At 49.1% G+C, this 24955-nt stretch overlaps 2 protein-coding genes across 4 annotated transcripts in view; one reads left to right on the top strand and one right to left on the bottom strand.

The window, feature by feature from the left end:
- LOC144155771 (uncharacterized) overlaps window positions 1-7681 on the top strand; it is a 58292-nt gene extending 50611 nt beyond the window's left edge. Inside the window, exons 3-4 of the mRNA XM_077687419.1 lie at window positions 2862-3131; window positions 5483-7681. Of these exons, the coding sequence (XP_077543545.1) occupies window positions 2862-3131; window positions 5483-7290 (2078 nt within the window). The 3' untranslated portion in view covers window positions 7291-7681. The remainder of the gene's footprint in view (window positions 1-2861; window positions 3132-5482) is intronic.
- Rab3gap1 (RAB3 GTPase activating protein subunit 1) overlaps window positions 1-24955 on the bottom strand; it is a 258809-nt gene that overhangs the window by 94644 nt on the left and 139210 nt on the right. The window lies entirely within an intron of this gene.

Raw genomic sequence — 24955 nt, 5'->3', positions numbered from 1 at the left:
GTAGCAGAAAATACCGTTACAGTTACTTCCTTCTGACAGAAAACTATCCAATATCAACACTCGTTAAAGGCCGATGTACAGTCCGCGCTTTCTACTTTTCCTAACTTTTTTCTCTCCATCTTTTCCCTGTACGAAAAATGCCCCCCCCCCCATCCGCAATTTAGGAGAGGCGGTCGCTGCTAAGAGGCATGGATCTTGCCTACAGAAGACCGAGTTCGGAGGTCGGTCTTAGAGGTGGTGTCTAATACTTGCCTTCGCCTTGAACGATCAGAAACAAGCAAACAAACAAAACATCTGTAAATTAAACTCCGCAAAGAGGGAAACTCTCCGATGCCAACGTTGAGAAATAAGTCGTCCTAAGTTACAATTAGTTTTGCAAAACAAAATGAGGCACACACAACGGTTGTTGGTGTTGGGCTTGCACACTTTTAGGTTCCCTGGGTCTGGGTTTTAACACGTGCATTTTTTGCTACCCGCACGTTTACACTAAATGACTCTATCATTTGGTTTGTCATCTATTACTTAATTTCATCCAGTAATAGAAAAGTAAGGACGTAACTTTTTCATAGTAACTGTAACTGTAACACGTTGCTTTTAGAAATTCCGTAACTGTAACTGTAACAGAGTTACTGTTTTGGCTTAAGTAACTAACTGTAACAATGTTACTTTTTATTGGCAATGTGCCCATGACTGGTTTAATGGAGGTATTTTATACAACGTCGTTGGGTGTTCGTATTCTTGTATTACCTCTTATATTGCTACTGAAAAAAAAGAATGAATTCCAAGCAATGCATTTGTGTAAAGAAGTGAAGCCGGCTTTAAAAAGGTTCGGTGTACAGCGCCCCATGCGGATACGTGGAATTTCGGCAGGTATTAAAAAAAAAAAGGCGCTAGGGCTTGATATCAGACTTATATTGATTCTAAAAAAAAAAAGTCTCCCCAGCAACACATTTGTGCATAGTAGTAATGTATGCGTTTATCCGACAAGCACCTCACGAGTTTATTTTGCCAATTTCTGTAATGCGAAATCATTAGTTAACTCGGTAGGAAAGAGAGAGAAAATATGGTGCATCTATTTAGGCAGAGGCCTTTTGGCACAAAGGCACAGGACACCAATAATTCTTGGCTCCCTGCCAAAAGATTACGGGCGTCCTGGCTCGGAACATAACTGTCTATTTTGAATTCAACAACGAAACTCGTTCGGACTTAATGTGATTGCTAAGAACTTAATAAACATGCGTAAACACACTGTGCCCATGTTCTTGAAGCCATTGGAACCCAGAAAAGGGAGACCTCACGTGACACCCTCCCCCTTCTTTTTTCTATCAACTCAAGCCCAACAAAAAAGAGCAAAAAAAAAAAGAGCAAACATCTCCCCGTGTACTTCCCACTCAGCTCTACGACTACTGCGGAATATAATAGCATTTAGAGCCAAAGACATACCGACAAAACAGAGCTAGACGGGTCGGACAAAAGCGCAATACCCGGCAGAACAGGTTAGAAATGTTAAATTCCGCGGACAGCGTCGCTGCGACCATCCTCGCGCCACTATACATTGACGCCAATGAAATATAAGTCTGCCACCTAGGGGACAAAATTAAGAGATAATTAAAAAACACAAAAGCGCACATTCCCAGTACTCGGTTAGGGCGCCATTCGCAAGCAGCAGAAGAAACGGCTCAGACAGCAACTCCTTCCGGAAGGCAAGCCCGCGTGCGGCGAAGTGGCTGGCACCAGCGTGCCCACGGCAGCGAAGTGCCAGCCCCCCTGACAAAGGAGCGAGAGACCCGAGCGCACGCGGCCAGCTACGCTGTCATTACGCAACCACCAGACTTCAACCTGCTTCTTTCTCCTCGAGGGGGGATCTTGCATTTTTCTTTTCTCGGAGCCGCTGAAACCGGTTTGTAGGACAAACTAACCGTGCATTACAAAAGGCCGTCGCCGATGTATGTGTGCCTTTCCTTTCTTCGGCCTCAGCAACCAAGAAACAAACGCAGCAGCGCGCCCCGAATGTTGCCACGGCGAGACAGCAGCGAGCCCCTTTTTTGCTTCCCATTTCCTTTGAGTCGGCTCTCCACCTTGAAACATTATCTCACCATCTAGCTTTTTCTGCTCCACTAAGCCGCTCGGCATGGCGTTTACATTTCAGGCTGCCAAACGCTGTCAAGCAAGCCTCTGAAAGGCGTGTCTACTGAGAGTTGTTTAGACGGCATCGCTTGACTAAGTATATGCGTATCGTGCAACCGAACAAGCGTCGGTATCGTCCATTCAGAATGCACACAGGTCTTCAAGCCAAAAAGTGCGGGACAGTGAGATAAAAGAGGAGACATTTACGCTTTTAGGGACCCCGTGCCCCGGCAGACAATGTGCAGTTACCTTAGCAAGATCACGGTTATCTCGTCTGCAGTGCCGTCAACAGGTGACCAGCGTAGTAGTGCCACGGCTGGGAAATGGCGACGTGCACTTCTTTTTCCAGACTAGCTAAGGATCATTTCACACAAAAGCGGTTCGGACAGAGAACGCTACAGAAAGAAAGCTAAACCTATTTCAGTGCTTTCGGTACAGGACAGTGCCACGACATGCGCCTGCAGAAATTGGTACCATCACGCTGATACTACGAACCCCATGTCTGTATAGGTCTCATGGCGGTAATACCTCTCTTGACAACAGCTTCAGCATAGATGACTCCATTCCGGAAGGCAGTTTCTAGCTGCACGCTTCCAAACAAAAAGAGGTCAAGTATTCGAAGGAATGCACCCTGTGCGATTAGGCCACGCCTGCTGGACCCGGACAGGGTAACAGGCACTTGTGAAGTATAATGTGCACACAGGCTGGAACCTCTTTCGACGATCGCGTTGCAGGCAACCCGATGAGGTGCGACTGCGGCGCCCTGTGGCTGCGCGAGCTGCAGGCCGGGCCTCCCCCGCCGCACGTGCGCCTGCCCCCGTGCGCCAGTCCCGAGGCCTTTCGCGGCCGCTCGCTGGGATCCATCACGCCCGAGGCGCTCTGCTGGCACGGGAACCAGACGCGGCTGCTCGGGTACCGACTGCGGGGCTTCAGCGGGCACACGCTGCTCGCGCTCACCAGCCTCGACAACAGCCTCACCGTCACGTGGAGCGTCGCCGATACGGGTGAGCCGGACTCCTTTCTTTGCCACAACCGCGAGTCTGCCTGCGCTCAAAGTTGCCCTCTAGCATGAGCCACGGTCAAACCTGTCGCAATGCAGATCAGAAAGGAATGCACGAAACGAATCGCGAGGTTTCATACATTACACACTACCACCGAAGCGTCCAAACTTAGCAGGCGTCAAATATTAAAAAAAAAAAAAGTCGTACTTTGAACCTGTTCCAGGGTAATCTTTTCGCAAGGTACGCGCATCGTGGCATGTCTCCACGCTTTGACATTCCGCCGCGCACGGAAGGCTCGCAGAGAACTGTGCGACTCGGACAATTGTCGCCACACACGAAAAATCACGCGCGAAATACTCGGCGAGGTTGGGCTGAAACAAAGGCGCCCAAGGGACGGGTCAAGGGCCACGGTTTTACCCGCGAAGCACGCAGCAGCCGCCTGTGCAGGCCGGCGCTCGGCTTTCGCCACGCAGCTACCGCGCACGGGCCACGACGACTGGCCGCCACCCCTGCAGTTCAGCTAGCTAGCATCAGAAAACGAGGATGACACTCGGTGGCTGCACTTGTGCGCGTCGTTAAGAAGCACCGGCGCTCGCCCCTTCTCACGCTGGCCAGAGGAGAGGCGCAGCGGCAATTATGCGGCCCCGAGAGGCACGCCAAGTGGGCCGGGACAATGCAATGTGGAGCGCAGCCAAGGGCGCGCGCGTGCTCTCTCTCATTAGCGGGGTTCCGATCGACGCCCAGCACGCGCGGGGTTGTCATCCCAATTTCGAACGGCGAGGGGCCCAGATTGCAGCAGCCATCGATCATGGGCGCTGTGTAGGCATGCCCGCTCGATTATGGGTCACTGCAGAAGTGAGCCTGCCCGCTCTGTCCCTAATATCGTTCAACGAGCCAACGCGCGAGCTCTGCAGAATGAGGGCCCAACAGCACAGAGCCCGATATATCACACAGGCATGCACCATATGTTCTTCGTGGGGTGTTTCTCTTATAATTTGGCAGTTAATGCGCTGCAGAGGAGACCGTGGGGTGCAATTTAGACCAGCTATGGTTAACGTGCGCGTTTCAGTTGAGAGCGCACTAAACGTGGCGACGTGAATACTGAGCGTGCAATGAAGAATGCGGATAGATTAGCGCGACCTGAGGATCCCTCGTACACGCGCGGTGTATTTATTACAGGACGCTATCCGTCGTAATGTGCGTCTGCGTCCGTATATGTTTGTGAACCAATCAATGGACCACCAGGGTAACAGAACGTGCCGACAGACGGGACCAGAAGTAGAAGAAAACCGATAACTCGATGGAGGGAAGATATAACCAAATTCGGCGGCAAAGAAAGGATTCGTAGAGCGCAGGATAGGAGCCGTTGGCAATCCATGAGGGGAGCCTAAGGCCTGCAGGGGACATAAAAAGGCTGATTATGATGATGACCGCGATATATGTATGCATGTACACACACACGCACGCGTGTGTGTAACATTGCCACCGCATCCCTACGTGCGTAAGTCAGCGACATCTGGAACAATAGAATTCAAAACGTGCAAGCAGAGCAAAAGACGTGGACAATTATGCTCGGTAGTTCGTGTAGCGTAAACTGCTCGTACGAGACCGAAAAAGCGAGAATCCCACCGACGACCTTTCACACCTTATGTGACACGATGGCTTTAGTCACTGCAATAAGCTCTATATGGTCCGACAGCTTCACCGAGTATCGTATACCCCGGAAGGAAGAACTCCTTAGAAAATTACGAAACTGACCATTTGTAGTGAACGCGGGGAAATGAAGCCAGCAGCGTTCGTAACAATGGCAAACAATGACGGGACACGAGCGAGCACAATATTCAAACACTCGAGAGCACGCTGTCATTAAAATTACTGGCATAAAAAATAAGTACGATTTCTGAGATCACTAAGGCGGGATACTAAGTTTCCCTCAGAGACTTATTATTATTTTTTGGTAATCAAAGTATAATTTTCTTTTCTCTCGTGAAAGTCTCAGAAAAAAAAGTATAGAATACATTAGTACCAAAAGGAATGGCAAAGAAGAAGCAAGGCCATGTATATGAGCCAGCAAGATAACAGAAGTTGGGTTCAGACGAAAGAAAGTGACAAAAAAAAATCGGTTGCTCCACGCACGGAGCGAGAAGTAAGGTTGACCATCCCAGGCTTTCCCGATAGTTTTTCAAGCCCGAACTGCAGCTTAATTGTTGCCCATTTCTCCTTTTAGCACCGCACTTTGTTATTTTGTTCTACTTGTTTGTTTTCCAATATTTGAAGTGTTAAAACGTTCTGATGAAAGCCCCTCTGGGCGAGTGTGGTGACTTGACACGCTCTTTTTTGCTGCGTTCGTCCAGGTTTGCGGTGGACGCTGCTGTACCGGAAGGAGACAAGCAGCCCCTACTCCATGACCATCCACCCACGAGGAAGGGAAGGCACGCACACGTCGGGCGACGATGCCGTCTTCACAGACGTCATCAGCGGTTTGGAGCCGGACACCGCATACGTCGTGTGCGTGGGCATAGAGCAGAAGCCCCCAGCGGTGCCGTACCTCATGGACCCCAAGAGGTGCAAGACGGGCCGCACGAGGCGCCACACGCAGCCTGCCACCCAGCTGACCACGTCGGTGGTCACGGTCAACCTGCAGGTCACGTCGCCGCCTCCACAACAAAAGAAGGCCCGGACAATCCTGCTCTCTATGAAGTCCTCGGCCAGGTCCGTAACTCTGCGCTGGAAAGTGGCCGCCGTGCAGAAAGTCTCCAAGCGCTCCGTGCTCGCCAAGGTAACTGAAGAACAAGTCCTGCCCCGCGAATGGATCATCCTAGTCAGGAAGTTTGGAAGTCACAACTTCACGGAAATTCAAATATCCGACAGCAACGGCGACGGCAAATACAACAGCACGTACTCTTATACTGTGTCCGATCTGGACTCCTCGACGGCTTACGACCTCTGCCTAATAGCTATGGACTCCGTGCTTGAGGACAACTTGACCGAAGTGCCTGGCTACACAAAACAGGTGCCTAACCATCTTCTGTCTGTCGCGAAGCCGGACGACAATCGGCTGACAATGACATGCAAGGAAACGCTGACAGAGTCTGCCGATGAGTCCATTCCAATAAAGACTATAGCTGTAGTGACCACCGTCTCAACAACCACCACCGCCGTTGTAGTGGCCCTCATCTGCTGCTGCTTTCCGCGAAAGGTATTTGGAAACTGCTTTCAGAAGGTGAAAAATAAACTGAAGCCCGTTGATGCCATGCACCGGGGAACGCCGGAGAAAGATAACTCTTACCACAGCAGTGACAATTCTGTCAAGTTGCTCGTGCCGGCGCACAACGCTGCTTACGAAGACACAGAACCCATGGTGAATTCCCGCTGCCAGACCTGCAGCAGTTCCGTTAGATCAAGACCCAGGAGCCTACCAGAGACGCCGCAGACGCCGCCCCTACCCCGCGCACTGCCTCCTCCGCCCCCTCCGGCGCCCCCGCCGCCGCCGCCGCCACCCCCACCACCGTCGTCGGTGAAGAAAACCGCCAATTTGCACTATTCACCCTGGGAGGACCTAACACTGGCCCGCAAGCCACCCCGGCGGGTGAAGTCCGAACACTTCGCGAATTCAATGCAGCCAAGACAGGCGACGTCTCCGGATGCCAACTATTTATCCTTGACGAAGAGTCACTCGACCAACGAAGACGGAGCCTACATGACGCCGACTAAGGCGTTCGCATGGGGACAGGGCTACCTGAACGCGAGCTGCATGCAGTACCTCGACGGGAAGAAGGTGCAGGTGTACTCGCACGGCTCCAAGACGCTGCCCAAGAGCTGCCTGCGCTCCTCGTCCAGGAAGCGGCGCGCAAAGGCGAACAACTTCTTCCAGAGCAGGTACAGCCCTTCGGCGAAGAAAAAGGAGACGCCGCCACCCCTGCCAAGGTCGTCGACCACGCCCAGAAGAGGAACAATAGGCCGGTCCAGCCAGAGGCTCAGCTTCCGGACCTTCGGAAAGGGCTGCCGCGACGAAGGCGAGACCAAGACGAGCCAGACCCTGCCGCGGCCCAAGACCGATTCGTCAGCGCTGCTGGGCCCCGCGCCCGGCGCCAGCGTCAGGTCTTCGAGCAGCCGGGCAGGCACCGCCAGCGACTGCGAGGTCTTCATCGAGCATGTCTAGCCGACCTCGTCGGGACATTTGCTCCGAGACAATGGAGCGATTCGCCAACGTACACGCCGCAGCAAAACAATGAGCTCGGCGCGAATCACGCAGGCTCGAAGGGCATAAACGGGAGCAGCGGTGGCCCACCTTGTCCAGCGCCGGACAAGCGAGTGAGTTCAGTGAACTTGTGCGCGGGCGCAGGCGCGGCTACGGCGGAGCTCCCCGGGCGACCCCCGGCCCAGCCTGGTCGGGGGTAGCACGAACAAGACGGGTTAGTGAAGGTGTTGTGCGAGTGTCTGCCTCACGGACATATACTGCGCGCGACCGCTTCACACTGACGGCTTTGCACGCCCATCTCAGTGCACTGAGACAGTAGTTTTGAAATGAATAAAATTCACGTTTTTCGAAAGCGTTGAGCTGTGTGAAAAATCAGCAGCTACAGGCCTAAAAGCCTTTGCCTTACGTCAAGATTACTAGGCTGTGCTAGCCGAGTTGCGGTGCTGATTCTCAGGTAAGCGCTAGTTCAAAACGTACTCGAATCTTACCAATGTTTAAAGACTTAAAACTTTTACAGTTCAGTGGCAATTAAACCACGGCTCGTGTGCCTCACCAAGTTTCTTGTGTGGCTTACACCTGTGCTGCATGATGAACGTATGCCACGAAGGTATTATCGTGATCACACTTCGAGGAGGCGCGTGGCGCAGAAATACGCTTTAAATATGGTTTAAAAAACTTGCGCAATTGTGAAGTTACGTGCTCAAGAATATTTGAGCCGAAAACCACTTTTTCATGAACAGCTAGAAGCTCACAATACTGTACAAAATTGAACACCCCTTCTCTGCATTTCATTTGAATCTCCCCAATCTTTCGCACGCAAAAACAATTTCTACTGTAGGTCAGATTTTTTTCGCGAACTTCCTTTACCACGGTGCCAACGATGTTCCATGAAGCGATATCAACAACTATGTGTAAGGACCCCAACGCGCCACCACAGCGCGACTTTCAAGGAAAGATAAGGAAGAAATTTACACCGGACCTGCAGTGATGAGGCGATCATGAAACAAAGCAGCCACTTGCTGCGCGTATTGATGGGCCGACCAATTTCCGAGGGGAATGCCAACACCCCGCGCCCGTTTTAGAATTCCTTGGCGTCGGCTGGATGAGCAAGCGTGCACGGCCGCGTGACGCAACATTTCGCGCTGTCTGGTCCCGCGAACTGCGCTCCTCTCCCAGCCGCATCAGTACTATCAGGGCGCAAGGGGGAAGGTTGATGATGATGATGATGTTAGGTTTTCTTGGCGCAAGGGCATCAAGGCCAAAGAGCGCCAGTACTATGGTGAGGATTATTCAAGTGAGAATATATAGTACAGAATATATAATAAAAGGTATCTCAGATTTCTGTTAAAAAAAAATGGTGGAGAGGGCCAAGTAAAAACATTTGACACTATGACAGACATTTTCTACGTGCACCCCTTGCCACCGTCTTTGCGGTAGCAATGAGTGGCCCTACAGGGTTCTAGCGTGCGATGGTGGCTCGGCTCACGGGTGATACGACACATACCTTAAAAAATCTACGTCTGAGAGGTACTTAAAAACACGGTTAGTAGAGAAAAGTGGCTCGTCTGATAAAAACAGCAATGGGTGTTGAGGGATCATGCGTGTGTACAATTCTGGAAAATGAAGCTTTCTTTGCGGTTCAAGTAGTTTGCATTCTACCAGTACATGAATGACTGATAGCGACTCTCCACACCTCAAGCAGCGTGGCTGTTCTGTTCCTTTCAATAGGTACGTATGTGTAGCATGGGTATGGCCTACGCGCAGTCTACAGAGAGTAACCTCTGTGATCCTGTCTCGTTTCTCACAGATCGATCTACCTAACTTGGGTTTTACCATGTGCAATTTGTTTGCTGTTTGCCCATTCCAATCTTCCTGCCATTGGTCGCGCAGCCTCTTACGTACGTACGCTTTAAGATCCTCGTACGGGACGCTTTGAATATCTAGGTCACTCCGAAGAGCTGCAGTTACAGCATTCCTGTCTGCTTGCTCATTTCCGGCTATGCCGCAGTGACCTGGGACCCAACAGACAGTGATTTCAAGTTTTTGTTTGTGGGCTGAGCACAGTAGTTTTAGCAATTGATTAAAGACTGGATTTTTTTGTAACTTTCCTGACGCTAAAGCCTGCACAGCACTTTGAGAATCAGTGAAAATCACTGACTTTTGGACATTGTTCTCAATAATATATTCTACAGCCAATACAAGGCCGTGTGTTTCAGCAGTGAATATAGATGTGGCTTCAGGCATAGTCTTTGACGTGGAAAAGTTTGGACCATGTGCAGCACATGATACTGCACCAGCTGACTTGGAAGCATCTGTGTAGAACTCAGACGCTCTGTACTTGTTCTGCAAAAACAAAAAATGCTGCATAATTAATTCCTTTGGAGCGGTTCTTTTGTCAATCTTCATAAAAGAGAGATCATAAGAGATAGGGCAGAGATCCCATGGAGGGAATAAGTCAGCAAAGCTGGTTTTCTGAGCGTCAGTGAAGGATATTCCCAGGCCTGCGGCCAGTGCCCTCACCGACAGAAGGAATGGCTCAGCCATGGCAGGTCGCTTTTCAAAAAGCTTGATTGCCTGGTTACCTAGAGTGCTGTTCGGGTGTCCGGTCAAGGATGTCACTTTTAGAGCATAATTCAACCCAGTGTACTTCCGCTGTGTTTCAAGAGACCACTGATTGGCTTCCACATACAGGCTTAAAACAGGGCTTGTTCGGAAAGCGCCTGTAGCCAGACGAAGGCCAAGATGGTAGACAGGGTCTAACATCTTTAGTGCTGTTCTCGCGGCAGATTGATAAACAAGACACCCGTAGTCGATGCGGGATCTCACAAGGCTATTGAATAAGGCCAATAGGCACTTTGTGTCAGTACCCCAAGACTGGTGTGAGAGGACTTTCAGGATCCTGACTGTATCCAAACATTTAACTTTAAGGCGTTTGAGGTGTGCAATGAATGAAAGTTTGTCATCAAGCACAACCCCAAGGAACTTGTGCTCCTTTTTTACTGCTATGGGTGTTTCATTGAGTTTAATAACAGGATCTGGGCGGATACCACGCTTCCTAGAGAAGACCACACACGTGCTTTTTTCTGGGTTAAAACAGAAGCCATTCTCATCTGCCCATTTTGTAAGTTTGTTTGCAGCTAGTTGGATTTGCCTCTCACAAATGGACATATTACATGATTTAAACGCAATGTGCACATCATCAACATATAGCGAGTACGATATGGAGCGAGGCAGTGCAGTTCCTAAGGAATTCATTTTAACAATAAAAAGGGTGCAGCTGAGCACACCACCCTGCGGCACTCCATTTTCTTGGACGAACATCTTCGAAAGGACATTTCCAACCCTAACCTGAAAGGTGCGCTCCGAAAGGTAATCTTTCAAACTGTTCAGCATGTTTCCACAAACTCCAAGGCGGCGCAGATCGCAAAAAATACCGTAACGCCAGGCTGTGTCGTAAGCTTTCTGGAGGTCAAAGAAAACTGATAAACAATGCTGCTTATGAACAAATGCATCCCTGATGTAGGATTCAATAGCCACTAGGTGGTCTGCTGTCGATCTACCAGAGCGAAAACCCGCCTGGCGATTGTCTATAATACCATGGTACTCAAGAAAATAGATAAGGCGACGGTTAATCATTTTTTCGAAGACCTTGCATAAGCAACTGGTTAAAGCGACCGGTCTGAAACTAGTGGCAAGTGATGGATTTTTCCCCTCCTTTAGAATCGGTACCACAATAGCTTCTTTCCACACTTTTGGAAATTGCCCTGCTCGCCAGATCTTGTTAAACAACAGTAAGAGCGCTTCTAGCGTGTCGTCGTGCAGGTGCTTAATCATGGTGTACGTTATTCGGTCTCGACCTGGTGATGATTTACCACAAGTAGTGAGTGCCACTTTAAGCTCCTGCATAGTGAAGGGGCAATTATACCCTACCTCAGACTGCCGTTTGTTACGTACAATCTTCCGTTCCTCTGCATTCTTGTGTCTCAGGAAGTTATTTGAATAGTGAGCTGAGCTTGATACATACTCAAAATGCTTGCCTAGGGCATTCGCTTGGTCTTGTAAAGTGTCTCCACTTGTGCTGACCAAAGGGTACGTAAGAGTGTTACTTCCTCGGAGTGCTTTAATTCTCCTCCATACTTTCCGCGTGTCAGTATATGATGTGATTGATGACACAAAACGATTCCAGCTTTCTTTTTTCGCAATACGCCGAATCAGTCTGCCATTGGCCGTTGCCCGCTTGAAAAGTACCAAGTTTTCAGTCGTTGGGCACCTACGCAAGACACCCCATGCCTTATTCTGTTCCTTACGGGCCTGCCTGCAATCATCATTCCACCAAGGTTTTGGCTTAGCAACCCTACTAGAAGAAGTCTGGGGGATGGACTTTAGCGCAGCTTCAATTATATGGGTGGTCAGAGTCTCAGCAGCTTCATCAATACCAAGGTTGTCTATAAGTGTATAGTGACACTCAGAGAGCTCTTTGAAATTTTTCCAGTCTGCGGCCTCCTCCTTGAACTTTTGTGGGCATGGAGTGTTGTCTTGTTTATTGTCTACAAGCTTGAGGCTTACTGGAAAGTGGTCACTTCCGTACAGGTTATTAATGACCTTCCACTGGAGTGCAGGAAACAGAACTGGAGAGGCTATGGCGAGATCTATGCAGGAGTACGTGGCATGTGTTGTGTTATAATATGTTGGGTCTTTCTTGTTAAGTATGCATGCTCCAGATGATAGCAGAAACTTTTCAACGAGGCGTCCTCTAGCATCCGTGCGTGCAGAACCCCAGAGTGGGTGGTGAGCATTACAATCCCCAACTAGTATAGATACGGCTCTGGCAGCTGATCAACTAATGTTTCAAACTCCATACTGGAGAACCCGTGGTCTGGAGGTATGTACAGTGAGCATACTGTTACCAGTTTATAAAAGATAATGGCTCGTATGGCTACAGCCTCTAAACTGGTCTGTAGCGGTAAGAACTGGCATGCCACTGATTTTTGCACGATAATTGCAACTCCTCCAGAGGGATGCATGCAGCCATCCCTGTCTTTCCTAAATACAGAGTAGTTCTTTAAGAAGTTAGTTTGGTTCGTCCTCAAGTGTGTCTCCTGGAGACACATAATACTTATTTGGTGTTGTGACAGCAATTCATAGATATCATCCAAGTTTTTTCAGGAGGCCTCTGCAGTTCCATTGGACTACATTATCAGTTACCATCAGCTTATGCTGAACAAGGATTAAGGAAGTGCCATGCTGTCACCCTCCCAGGCTCAAGACACCTTCCCAGGAGCCGTGACCCTAGGTGTCTTTTGCTTTGAACGGTCGAGCGATGTGCCGCGCCCTATCGGCGTACCGCGCAACGGAGGGCTTGGCGTTGTGTCCATGGCTTCTTGCGAAGCCACGTCAGCAGGTCTAGGCTGGCTGGTTGCGGCAGTCTGCCTCTCAGCAGGGACCGGCACTGCAGTGCCAGCAAGGGGCCTAGCGTTGGCCTCAAGGGGTGCTGGGGCAGCCCTTGACGCTTCTTTTGTGGCATGTGCAGTGGCCTTAGCCACCGGCACTGAGGGGGCTTGGGGTGTCCCTTGGGGCCTCACTGGGAGGGTTCCAAGGGGAACTCGAACCGAGTGTAGCGCCGCCCCCCGTCGCGCTACATCGGCAAAGCTAGTGTGTGTCAGGAACAGTCTCTGTCGTGCTTCCCTAAAGGTAATGTTTTCCTTATACTTCAGAGCAATTATTTCTTTTTGCGGGGCGCGAGTACGCGGCGTGCTCTCCCATGCAGTTTACACAGTGGAGTGGAGCTTCACAGGTGTCAGACGAGTGGTCGGGGAGGCTACATTTTGGACATGCTGCCTTGCCTCGGCAGCTCAATGAACCATGGCCAAATCTTTGGCATTTATAGCAGCGTCGGGGGTTTGGAATATACAAACGCACAGGGATTTTAACGTAGCCTGCCTCGACAGACTCGGGCAGTACACTGGTCGAGAATGTGAGGATTACATGCTTGGTCGAAATTTCCTTCCCATCTCTACGTATTTTGATTCGTTGAACATTCACAACATTCTGGCCCTCGAACCCTTCCAGGAGTTCTTGCTCAGACAAGTTCAGAAAGTCTTCATCAGAGATAACACCTCTGGTAGTGTTCATGGATCGGTGGGGACTGATGCTCACAGGATTGTCGCCAACAGTGGTTATTTTCGTCAACTTGGCACACTGAGCTGCATCTTGTACTTCTAGGAGAAGGTCACCGCTTCCCAACTTGCTTACTTTATAACCGCCGCCTAGCTCATTCGTTAGAACTTTGGCTACCAAGAATGGTGACAGACGTCTCATTGACAAGCCTTCTTTTTCACAGTGCATGACGTGGAACTTTAGAAAATTTTCTGACTTTTTAGGAGTGAAAAACTGCTGGACTGCTTCGTTGCGTACCCGTTTTGGAGGACGATCATGGGATGCAGAAAATCTTGTTGCCATAACAAGTGAAATCAATTCAACAGCTATGCTGGCCGCCCACCACCGAGCCCAACCTGGGAACGCGCTAGATGCGCGTTAGCCATACATAGCTGCTATAACCCTGTTTAAGTCCTCAAGGTTGATTCCTTACCCAGGGTTAACCCTCGCCGCCTGGAAATGTGTGGAAATGAGGAAAAGAAGAGATGACAGGATAGGGGTAGAAAAGAAGACAGGAAGGTGAAAGAGCTGAGAGGGAGGCAGGAAAAGGCGACTGGCTGGTTCCCCCCGGGCGGGTCAGACCGGGGGCACCGTCTGCGAGAACCAGGGGCCAAAGTGGTGTGTTGCCTCTACCGGGGGGCCATGAAGGTCCAAAACAACCCCGGCTTTGGCTCAGCCACCAGGATTCCCTTTTCCCCGGACACGGCTCAGCCACGCACAGCCGGGGCGTGGGTGGGTCCAACCCACGTGTGCTCGGGTCCGTGGTGTTGCAAGTCACCAAGTGCCTACGGCAGTAGGCACCCCTGCGGAGCTCGGGACCGTGGTGGCGCTACTCACCAAAACACCTTGAGTACACAAGGTGCCCCCTGCGGGGCGCAAGGGGGAAGGACGACGGCCGCTTCGACGTTGTCCAGATTGGCGGACATTACTGGCTTTGTTAGAAAGTGGCCCTGGTCGCAAACCGTTTTCTTGCAGACGATATATTCGCCACTGAAAACCTCATAGCACCGCTGCAGCTGCGACGTAATATGATGAAGAGGTGCTGTAAGGAGCATGAGAAGGCCAATCTCGATGAGATGGCAGCGCATGCGCGCCCATCTCCTGTGCACGCTGGCCTCATGCATACGAAGCAGGCAGGCACGCAACCAGAGGAGGCCTTGGCACCCGTGATAACACAGGCGCCATGATCATAAGACATAAAATGAACAGCTACGCTCAAGCGGGATGACGCACGATGGGGAGGCCATGCCACATTTTTTTTGGAAGCTCGCTTACGGCAGCGAAAGTTCTCCTACTGATGAAATCAGTCAAACAAGGGGAGCTGATAATGACGCTAAACCATCAATACTACTAACGATACCATTGATTTGATTGTATGGTTAAACGCGCCGACGCAAGGCCGGGGATGAGGCGCGCTGTAGTGGAGGGGTCCGGATTAATTTTGACCACCTGGGGATCTTTAACGTGTGCCGAAATCTCGAACACACGGGCGTTTCGCTTTTGGCGTCCATCAGAAAAGCGGCCGCCGCGGCGGGAATTGAACCCGCGTCCTCGTGCTCAGCAGCACAACGCCTTAGCCAACGCGGCGGGTACTACCGATACTATAAAACATCAGGTTCACAATTGAGCTATATCGATGGTACCTTACCTTGATAACCATACCGTACCTCGATAGTACATTACAATGGAACTCCCAGTTACTGGTATTGACATTCAAATATTGCAGAACTATTAATACAGCAGTAGCAATCGTTGGCTTCAGCGAAATTATTAAAAAAAAAAAAAAAAAAAAAACTCTCCAGAGTTACATACATTAAAGTTACCAATATTAATTTCGATAGGCAGCGAAGAACGTCAAGGGACATGTCATGAAATCTCATCTCGTAGGAACGCTAAATGAAAAAAAAAAAAAAAAAAACACATTCGCATTTCTTTTGAGCAGTATTCTGAGAGCGATTGAACAGTCGAAAAAAAAAAAGATAAAATTGTTGTCCTAGAAAGAGGGGATTGTCGCATGTGTAAGCATTCTTTCCAGAAGCTCTGTTACAAACCGAGCTCCTTTAAATTCGGCTTTCCCAAACACGTTTCGCGTTTGGGAAGAAATGTTTCCAGGGGCAATACAAGCCTCGTATCCCTTTAAAAGCGCTTTATTAATCAACGAAACTGTGACGATCACTCTTACACGGCAGGCAGATTTGTGCGTGGGGTCACCAATACATGTTTCCGCATTAAAATGATCCCTAGTGGATTGATTCTTCACCAATTACTTTGGTAGGCTGTCAATCTTTGACTGCTTTTAGACAACTCCCAAGTAGTCAGGGTATTGCTCCAATAAAGTTAAACGCAAGTTATGCGCAGCAACATGAGTGTTGCCATGAATATAAGGCAGAAGAGCAATTACCGACATTGAGCGCACTCATCCCTGAATACATACTACTTCAACAAGCGAAATCCCTGTGCAAGCATATCGGTGAAACAAGTTGAGAGAATAAAAGAAAAGCATTCGCCTGTTCGCAAGCACGCACACAATTTCTCATAGAGAAAGTTCTCACTATTTATAGTTGACCATTTATGCATTATACTGAGTCGTTTCGCATAATCTTCCAGAACATTTCCCCCACCCCACCTTACTATTTGAAGCCTAAGCCCACACCTGAACCCACATTTCCAAGAACCGGGCAGGCATGTGAGGAAGAGGAAGGAGAGGGGGTCCGGTGCAAGTGCAATTCTATCCACTCGTAAGGAAATATACAGAGTGGGTCCACGCTCCAAGACGGGGAGCAAGTAAGCTGTAGCAGAACTACGGTTAATTGTATCACCAGCTAACTGCGGTAAGGCTAGCCGTGGTACTATCGATGACGCACAATAAACAGTTAAAACCATTGAATGTAACGATAGTTTTGCAACACTGGGGTGTGCAAATTGGGCACGCCCAGAAATGATAACTAGACCAGGGGTCTCAAACGCGCGGCCCGCGGAACTTTCGACTGAGGTCCGTCCCGCTCATGAGCGCCTTCGGCCTTTGACCCTCCGCTTTATTAAAACATGGTACGACTGCAAACTCGTCCAGGGGAACAAAAAATGCATACAGCCGCCGCTGGCATGCGGCTTCCCAAGCAGTGCTTTGTGCTACAGAGGAACCACCATACATCAATATTTATATTGTTAGTTTTTTCCGTTCTGGATAAATACCCTTTGCATTTTATCAAATATAATGAACCCAATCGGCCGCACAAAAAATCGAAAAGACCACAAAATTTAGGAATGCTAGTTTTTACCGAAAATAAATTTGCGTAAAGTGCACTGCTGAAGCAATCGTGGCCTTCACCCCCCCCCCCCCCCCCCAAAAAAAAAAAAAAGTGCAGAGCCGCAGGTTTCAGCCGAAAAAAACAAAACAGGGTAAGGTGTCTGCTGCTGCTGTCCTCTGGTTTGTTCCTACAGGATGCAATGCATGCTGGACGACCGCTATTGATGGGAGCGTAGCTAAACCACAGCCCCAAGTTACACCACAAACTTTGCGGCGGAAGTTGTGCTGTAAAGCAATCTTCTTTTTACATCATAAAGCAGGAGCTTCACGCCGTGCATGCAGACCGCGAAACGTTCCATGGTCGTTTCTAGGTGATTCGCATATCTGCGTCCTTTATGCGCTCCTGATAAAGCGCATATGAAATAACAGCAGACTACCACAGCATAGATAGAAGGATACTGTGGTCGAAATTGTCCTTCCAATCGAAGACGTACAACATTTAAAGCAGAAAAAAATACTAAATACCTAGGGCAGGCGGTGCGACTTAAAGTTCGAGGTATGATTAGCGCTACATATTCTAAATTTCTCCTGTGCTCGGCGACAAACACTTTCGCTTTTCCGCCATTCGCGGTAAAAAATCTCTTCCCTAAAACAAATTTTATTACCCTTCATTTTGGCACGCTCTGTTGCGATGACTCAGTTTAAAGATTATTATTATTAAAAAAACAAAAACGACGCTGTACGATACGGAACAAGAGGTAGCGATATCCCGTTTCCCGTTGAGTGAGTTTGAAACACGTAGTTTTTTCTAATGGGAAAAAAAAAAAAAAAAAGCCCGCGTGTGGGAATTGCGAAGCACGTTAACTATCCCTACATGGTCTAAATTGATCTGTAGCCCTCCACTACAGCGCTCCTGATAGCCTGGCTGCAGCAGGGGTTTATGCAGAATTTCGATTTTGGGGGGGGGGGGGGGGGGGGGGGGTGTCGGTGGGATGTTTGGGGGGGTGTTGTATAAATCCCTAGGCAGGGTGCTTGTGGTTGCGGAATCTTTTTGGGGGGGTGTTCTTCTGGGGGGGGGGGGGGTGTTGGGGGGGTGTGTATAAATCCCTGCTGCAGTATGGGTACGTAAAACCATATTTGAGCTTCGAGTTTTAATATATATCAAAGAAATCACATTAAAACTGCCACATTCCCACAAAATTACCTCTTTTTGCTTCAAAATGTTTGTAACACGTTCGTCGAGATTCGCAAACGGCCGTCATTTGCCCATCCCGTGACCTTCGCTCAAAGCAAACCTTTACATGCTTTTTTTTAAATTTTATATATTCTTCGCCCTTCAGAACTACGGCCACGCGTTGACAGCCTATTGAGTGGGCTGACAGTTTGACGAACAGAATTTAATAATCATACAATAAATAAACATTTCGTCTTCAACTGGTTCACCGACACCTGGCGAAGTACTCACGGCTCTGCCAAATCACGTCAATTTGTAAATAATAGAACATAGCAGCACGCGACAGAACCGGTAACAGCCGTATTACGCGTATACGGCATGTGCATCATTTCAACGTGCATGTTTTAACTACGGGCAAATCAACGACGTCCTTTCTTCCATTCCTTTTGCCCCTACTTCACACCAAGGGTTAGATTGCGCATCATAATTAGAATAAGTAATTTATTAAAGCAACAATACGGTTATTACGGGCCCCAGCCGCAATGAAGACTCAACGTCACGGATGAAACCTTATTTTCCGCATGTCCAACCCCGACAGGCTCAACAACTGCATCTCGCCCGACAGCGTGCGCCCCCACACGACTGCCGAAAGAAACGGGGCCGGCGTAAGTTAAGGTTACCTTTCTCAGCGGCAGGAGGCGCCACCGACATGCCAAAACCAGGCCGTTCGGTTTTTCTCTTATCTTTTTTTGCTCCGTCAAGACACGGAGGAAGAGAAAAAGGAGGCTGCTGATAGATTATATTAGTCTGCTACTTTACGGAAGATTACAGCAGCCTACTTTTACTACACGCTTAGGGCGACCGCGGCAGCGATTCATGAATGTCTCGAGTTTATTAGGTTTACTAAATCGTATTCAGCGCTAAGTAACGCCAGAAAACGTTCCACATTACACGGGAACTCAAGATTCGCGGTCGACATGAAGTCTCATTTTCAAATTTTGTTCCGGTTTACAGAAACGCGGTTTCTGCACTCGTGATGTTACTGGGGAAAACGTAGCAGGTTTAAACAGGCCGTCCTGCACAATGATAGCGCTGTTCCAGAGACGAAAGTGCGGGCGCGGCCGCTCGATGGGTCATCGAACGGCAGTGGGAACGTACAGCGGGACGGGAGCGCGTGGCCGCCGGTACTATCAGAGCAGCCTACCGTGCCCAGCGCAAAACATCACGCATGCGCTGTGCGTGCCGAGCGAGACTATGCTTTCAGCGTGCGCACTGCGTCATCGGAGCGTCTGCGCGTCGTCTGCTACGTTTATCGCGCGTGTAGCGGTGGAGCTATCAGCCACTGTATGAATGAGGGGAAACTAGAACCCACATGAAAAATGTTTCCGTGTGAGCTGTAATTCGTTCTTTAGCTCCAATACAATGGTTTCGGTACAGCAGCGTAATTCGCCCACTTGTTTCAAACAGGCTCAATCAAAAGACCACGCAGATTTTAACAGCACTTTATTTTTGCAAGTGCTTACAAAAAGTCTTTTAAATGCACATAGAAATTCATGGCTTCGAAGGTGGTCACTCAAAGGGGGCGCAGGCGCTACGACCTTCATTCAATATACGGGAGAAAGCTATCATCCTTTACCTTTTTATATTTGGGCGTTTTCATGCAAGAATCCAGGAATCGCGGATCAAAGCAAGGTACCATTAGCAGACGAGACGCAACATAGCAGACGACGAGCAGACGCTCCGATGACGCAATGCGCGCGTTGAAAGCAATATGTCTCGGCCCGCACAGCGCATGCGTGATGGTTCGCGCTGGGCACGCTGGGCTGCTTTGATAGTATCGGCGGCCACGCGCTCCCGTGTTCACCCTTAGCGAGATCACCACTGTACGTTCCCACTGCCACATACGGTGCACGGCGAACCCCTCGTGAGCGTCCGAGGAGCAGCGCGCATGCGACGCGCATGGACTCGGAGCACAAGGTGTTCCGCCGTACAGCACGCCAACACTGTTGAAAAGCAGACCTGCAGGAGTTAAACATTTTAATTTAAACACGAGATGGCCGCCCCGATCTACTTGTCGCCCCACTCTGCGCCGATTACAGATTTTATTTCTTAAAGACATAAATGAAACCCTTCAGGATATGTGAAAGGCTAACACAAAAACTTCTGCACCATTGACGTGGTTTTAGAATAAGGACATAATGAAATTATGTTGCGCATCTATACCTCTACCTTTTTATTTACTGGGAAATATTACTTTCAGGTAAGCTAACACACGACCCATTATAATACATTCTGTATAGTTTGTAGCCATATTTCCGTCCATAAAAAAATATAAAAAATTCCGTTTACTACCTTGCCTACGATATGAGAGCTACCAGTCTAACCATTCCCCTGTGGAAGGCAATGAACTTTCGCTTATCGAAATAGTTTTAAATTATAAAAGGACCGGCCGACAACTTGAAAACTGGTGAGCTCACCGCACGCCAAATGCGGCACAGGTGTGCGTAAGTGATTTTATAGGCAACGCATGTCGGCCACAGAGTGTCCCTCATCAGCGGACGTCGTGAGGACATCGTAAACATTATGAGCACGCTTGCACCAATCCGAACTCCACGCTGACTGTTGCATGGGATTAAGTTACTCCCCTGCTATAACCACCCAAAGGAATGTACTCGCAAAGGGCAAGTTAAGAGCAACAAGGATGCTCGAAAAAGTGTCGTAAAATACCAGCTGGAGCAGGAAACCCTTTCTTTTATGAGTGCCCAAGCTGGTATTTTACGACGCGTTTCCGTCGGCTTAGCTTTCAAATGTGCCAGCCAGTGAATGTTTTCCTTTCCACTTATTTTTTCTTCCCACTCTGTTAAAATTTTATTGCAGTTACACTAAATGGTACGTACAATCACGGTTAAGCGCGTGAAAACACGAACTCCGCAATGGTAAACCTTCGAATTCCAAACATATGCTTTTCCATGGCACTGCCCACTGCAGACCTCTGTACCATACCAGGTGACAAAACAGGAGATCTTGCGAATTATGGGCGGTATCAGCGCTGTGTTTCTTCGTGTACGTTTATTTTTTTTAAACAAGCCCGCTCGGCCGACGGCACCGGGATCCCGCCGCCTTGCTGCTTTGCTGTCGGCCTAATCCCCCGGCTGTGGCAAATAAAGTTATTCTGTATTCTGCCTGTCAAACAAACACGGCAGGTCAGCAAAACGAAAAGTGATTTTCACGCAGCAAATGCAGTTCCATATGGGCACGTTGAGAGGCTGACTACGTGTTAAGACTCGTAAATGATCAAATAAATCCAAGAAAGACGAGCTTGTGCTGAGATTAACGAAATCGCAGAAGGCTACAAAAAACGCTAACGTATACGAGTCGCGAAACATGGCGTGTATACAATAAGCTTCCACCCGCGCTCGAATCAGCACAGCTAGCGCGATGCCATACCAAAATACAGGCGCATTGGACAACCGCCAAAATCATGTTGAAAGAAAAACGCGAAAGAAAGAAAACCGGGAAAGGCAAACAGCGTGCAGCCCGGACATGAATGCAGGCGAATTGAGGCAACAGCGTTAGACCCGAAGCCTATCTGCCTAAGTGGACCGGCGGCTATAGGAGCGCAATTATCCACCGCAGGGGCTGGGCAGCGGCCGTGCCAGGACGCAGGGCGGATGGCGCCAAGGAACGGCACGCGACAAGTGACGCCGATGAGAGTGGCCTAGGCGGAAGCACGCGGCGGCGTCGCGAGGACAGATGCTCGAGGCGTGGGTCGGGCCCCCGCGCGAGCGCACAGCCCAGCGCGGCGGCCTCGTTCGCGCAGCGCGATGGACGCGACCCTTGCCGCACGCCCGGGTCAACCAGGTGTCCATCATCGATCACGCCCAGGAACGCCGGACGCGAGAAGAAAGTCAGGGGCGGCGGGCCCCGTCACCGAACGGAGGGGAAGCTCTTCCGCCATGGCGCAAGGCCGCCCGTGCCGCCGCCGCCGCCGAAGAGGAGGAGGAACCGGGGGGTGTGGAGGACATCAATACACCTTACGCGATAAGAGGAAACAGGTATGCAGCAAAGGAAGATGTAGCGATGCGGTATGCGAAATGCGGTATGCGCAATGCGGTATGCGAAAACACTCCCCCCCAACCCCAACATAAGCCCAAGAAAATTCAGGCAAGGAAATGAACAGAGTAGTAATGCTACCTGAAAATGTGAAAAAAAAAAAGAAAAATAGCAGTAGAAATTCTTCTTCTGAAAGGATTTGAAAGGGCACAGAACGACAGGTGATGGCGATGCCCGCCAAAGAAACTTTATAGTTAAACAAGCAAGTTAAACTGTTTACGCACGCACGCACACACGCACGCACGCACGCACGCACAGTCCTGAGAGAGGTTCCTGGCAAGAATAAATGCCTAATTTTCACGGTAACTTAAGGGGACCACGCAATGGGCTTTCCTGGCTGCGGTGTCACCAAGCGCCGAGTTTTTAAGACGATAGACTTTCTTGGGCTACCTGAACGCGTACATTTTCGTCCATCCGCCCGTCCGTCCATCTGCTCGTCCGCCTGCACGCCCGTGTGTGCACGTACGTACGTGTGCGTTCATATGCGCGTGTGTGTGCGCGCGAGCTCCCGAAATATGCCCCCACGTTATGCAAGGCCTCTCTAACGCCATACTTTCGCCCCAGTTTGGTACTACAGGTTTTCCCCGCTCAATTTAATCCATTCGCCCTTCAATTTAATCCAGGTGCCAGCGAATTTAATCCAAGCGCCATCTAATTCAATCCAGTCGCGATGTAATTTAATCCAGGTGCCAGGGAATTTCATTCGAGTGCCAACCAATTAAATTCCTTCGCCAACCAAATTAATCCAGCTATCAGAGGAATGTTCAGGAGTGTTTTGTGAGAAATTCGGCGCAGCATTGCGGACTTCGTTGCGCGTGATGTGGTGAAAACGTGGTGTTTCTTGATCCATTATTTGCAAAATATAATATGCGCGCAGCTTAATGGACATTTACTAACACCCGCAGACCAGGAGAGCGGTCTCGATCGTTTGATCCGTTGGTGCCGTGTGCTGATCGTCTGCAAGATCGTCAGAAGTATCGTCTGCTCACGTATTGTTACGCCAGCAGAGTTGCCAGCGCATTGTTAGGCGAGCAGACGATACCTCTGACGCGAGCAGACGATATTTTAATTTGTGAATAATACTTAACACAGCAGAAAAGCATTCATTCATTAAAAGCAGAATTCAAAGGGCACTTAAGTAATGTGTTTGTATGGAAGGAACTTCTCAAGCCATTGTTACGCGAGGAGCAGACGATTCTTTTGACGTGAGTTATCGACGGCGCTCTCGCAGATGATCAGATCATACATAGCCCAAGGCGCCGACGGATAAAAAAATAGCGCTCCTTTGGCCTGCGCGTGTTAATAAATGTCCACTAAGCTGCACGCATATGATATTTTGAACATAATGGATAAAAAACACCCCGTTTTCACCCCACCATGCGCAACAATGTCCGCAAAACTGCGGCTAATTTCGCCCAGAACACTCCTGAAAAACCGCTTTACAGCCGGATTAATTTGGTTGGCACTCTGGCACCCGGATTAAGTTAAATGACACATGGATTAAATTAGATGGCGTTTGGATTAAATTAGCTGGCACCTGGATTAAATTGTATGGAAATTGGATTAAATTGAGCGGGAAAACCTGTAGTTTCATTAAACACAAAAATGTCATCCTTTCGACACCGCGAAGACACTGCTATTCTTTGTAATTAAATCTGACTTATTTTTTGAGTTACCGTTAAACTTAGAAAGCCAACCTTCGAAAGGCTCGAACAGGTTATAGCTCCGTCCTCTAACCACGCCGTTTAAATCTAACTTAGTACATTAGACATCTTAATCACCCACATCGCATTGTGAATAATAAGATCAGAATTTTTCTCAAGTTGCCACTTTTGCAACGAGCGTTCATACTTCTAAGCTAGGCCTGAACGCTCTCTAGGCCTTCACTTCTAACCAAACTAATCCACACAAACAAATGTAGCCCCAATAATCGTCGCACGTAACCCCGGGCCCACCAACAGCGCTGTTTAAACGCGTGGTACGCGAGGAGCTAATCCCACACGCGAAACTACTAGCCCAACGCAAACACTCATATTTTTCTCATGTGAGTAGCGAGAGGGGTGGGAGAGGCGAGAGAAGGTGGATATATGTGGCAGAGGATGCAGAAAACTATCGCCTTTTTCTACATTTCCTGCAGTGGCTGGTACATTATCGACTGGCACCGGGTGCCCTATCCCCGATGCAAGGGTAGCCGATATCTTAAACACTGCTTTCTGTTCAGTATTTACTAACGAGCCTGCCAACGATCTCCCTGATATGCCCGATTTTTTACATCCTTCCGACACTAGCATTACTTTCAACACTACTGGCATTGTTAAGGTTATAGACTCACTCAGTAATCCTTCCTCTACTGGAATCGATGGTATTAATGCTAAAGTGCTCAAAAACACCAAATATCCATCGTCACGTATCTTGTGCCTTATATTTCAACAGTCATTGGACACGGGCATTGTTCCAGTAGACTGGTTAATTGGCAAAATCACTCCTGTCTTCAAAAAAGGAAACCGATCATCCCCCCTTAATTACCGTCCAATCTCTATTACGTGTGTATGCTAAAAAATCATGGAACATATTTACTCCTATGTTGCCAATTTTCTATCGTCGTCAAACTTTTTTAATCCCAACCAGCATGGTTTCCGCAAAGGCCTATCCTGCGACACTCAACTTGCTCTCTTCCTTAACGACCTGCATTCGCATCTTGACCGCAACATTCCAATTGACGCCCTTTTCTTAGATTTCGAGAAACCCTTCGATATAGTCCCCCATTCTCGACTAATATTTAAGCTATCTCGTCGGAAGCTGCATCCGTCCACGTTAAACTGGATTCACTGCTTTCTTACGCATCGTCAACAGTTTGTTTAAGCCAACTCACACTCGTCCGCCCTGTCCCCAGTTCTCTCGGGTGTCCCCCAAGGCACCGTGCTTGGGCCCCTTCT

Source organism: Haemaphysalis longicornis, unplaced genomic scaffold (assembly GCF_048455015.1).
Source record: "Haemaphysalis longicornis isolate Haplotype H1 unplaced genomic scaffold, Haemaphysalis longicornis Haplotype H1 scaffold_1, whole genome shotgun sequence".
Classification (NCBI taxonomy): domain Eukaryota; kingdom Metazoa; phylum Arthropoda; class Arachnida; order Ixodida; family Ixodidae; genus Haemaphysalis; species Haemaphysalis longicornis.
This window is presented reverse-complemented; position numbering and strand designations above follow the sequence as displayed.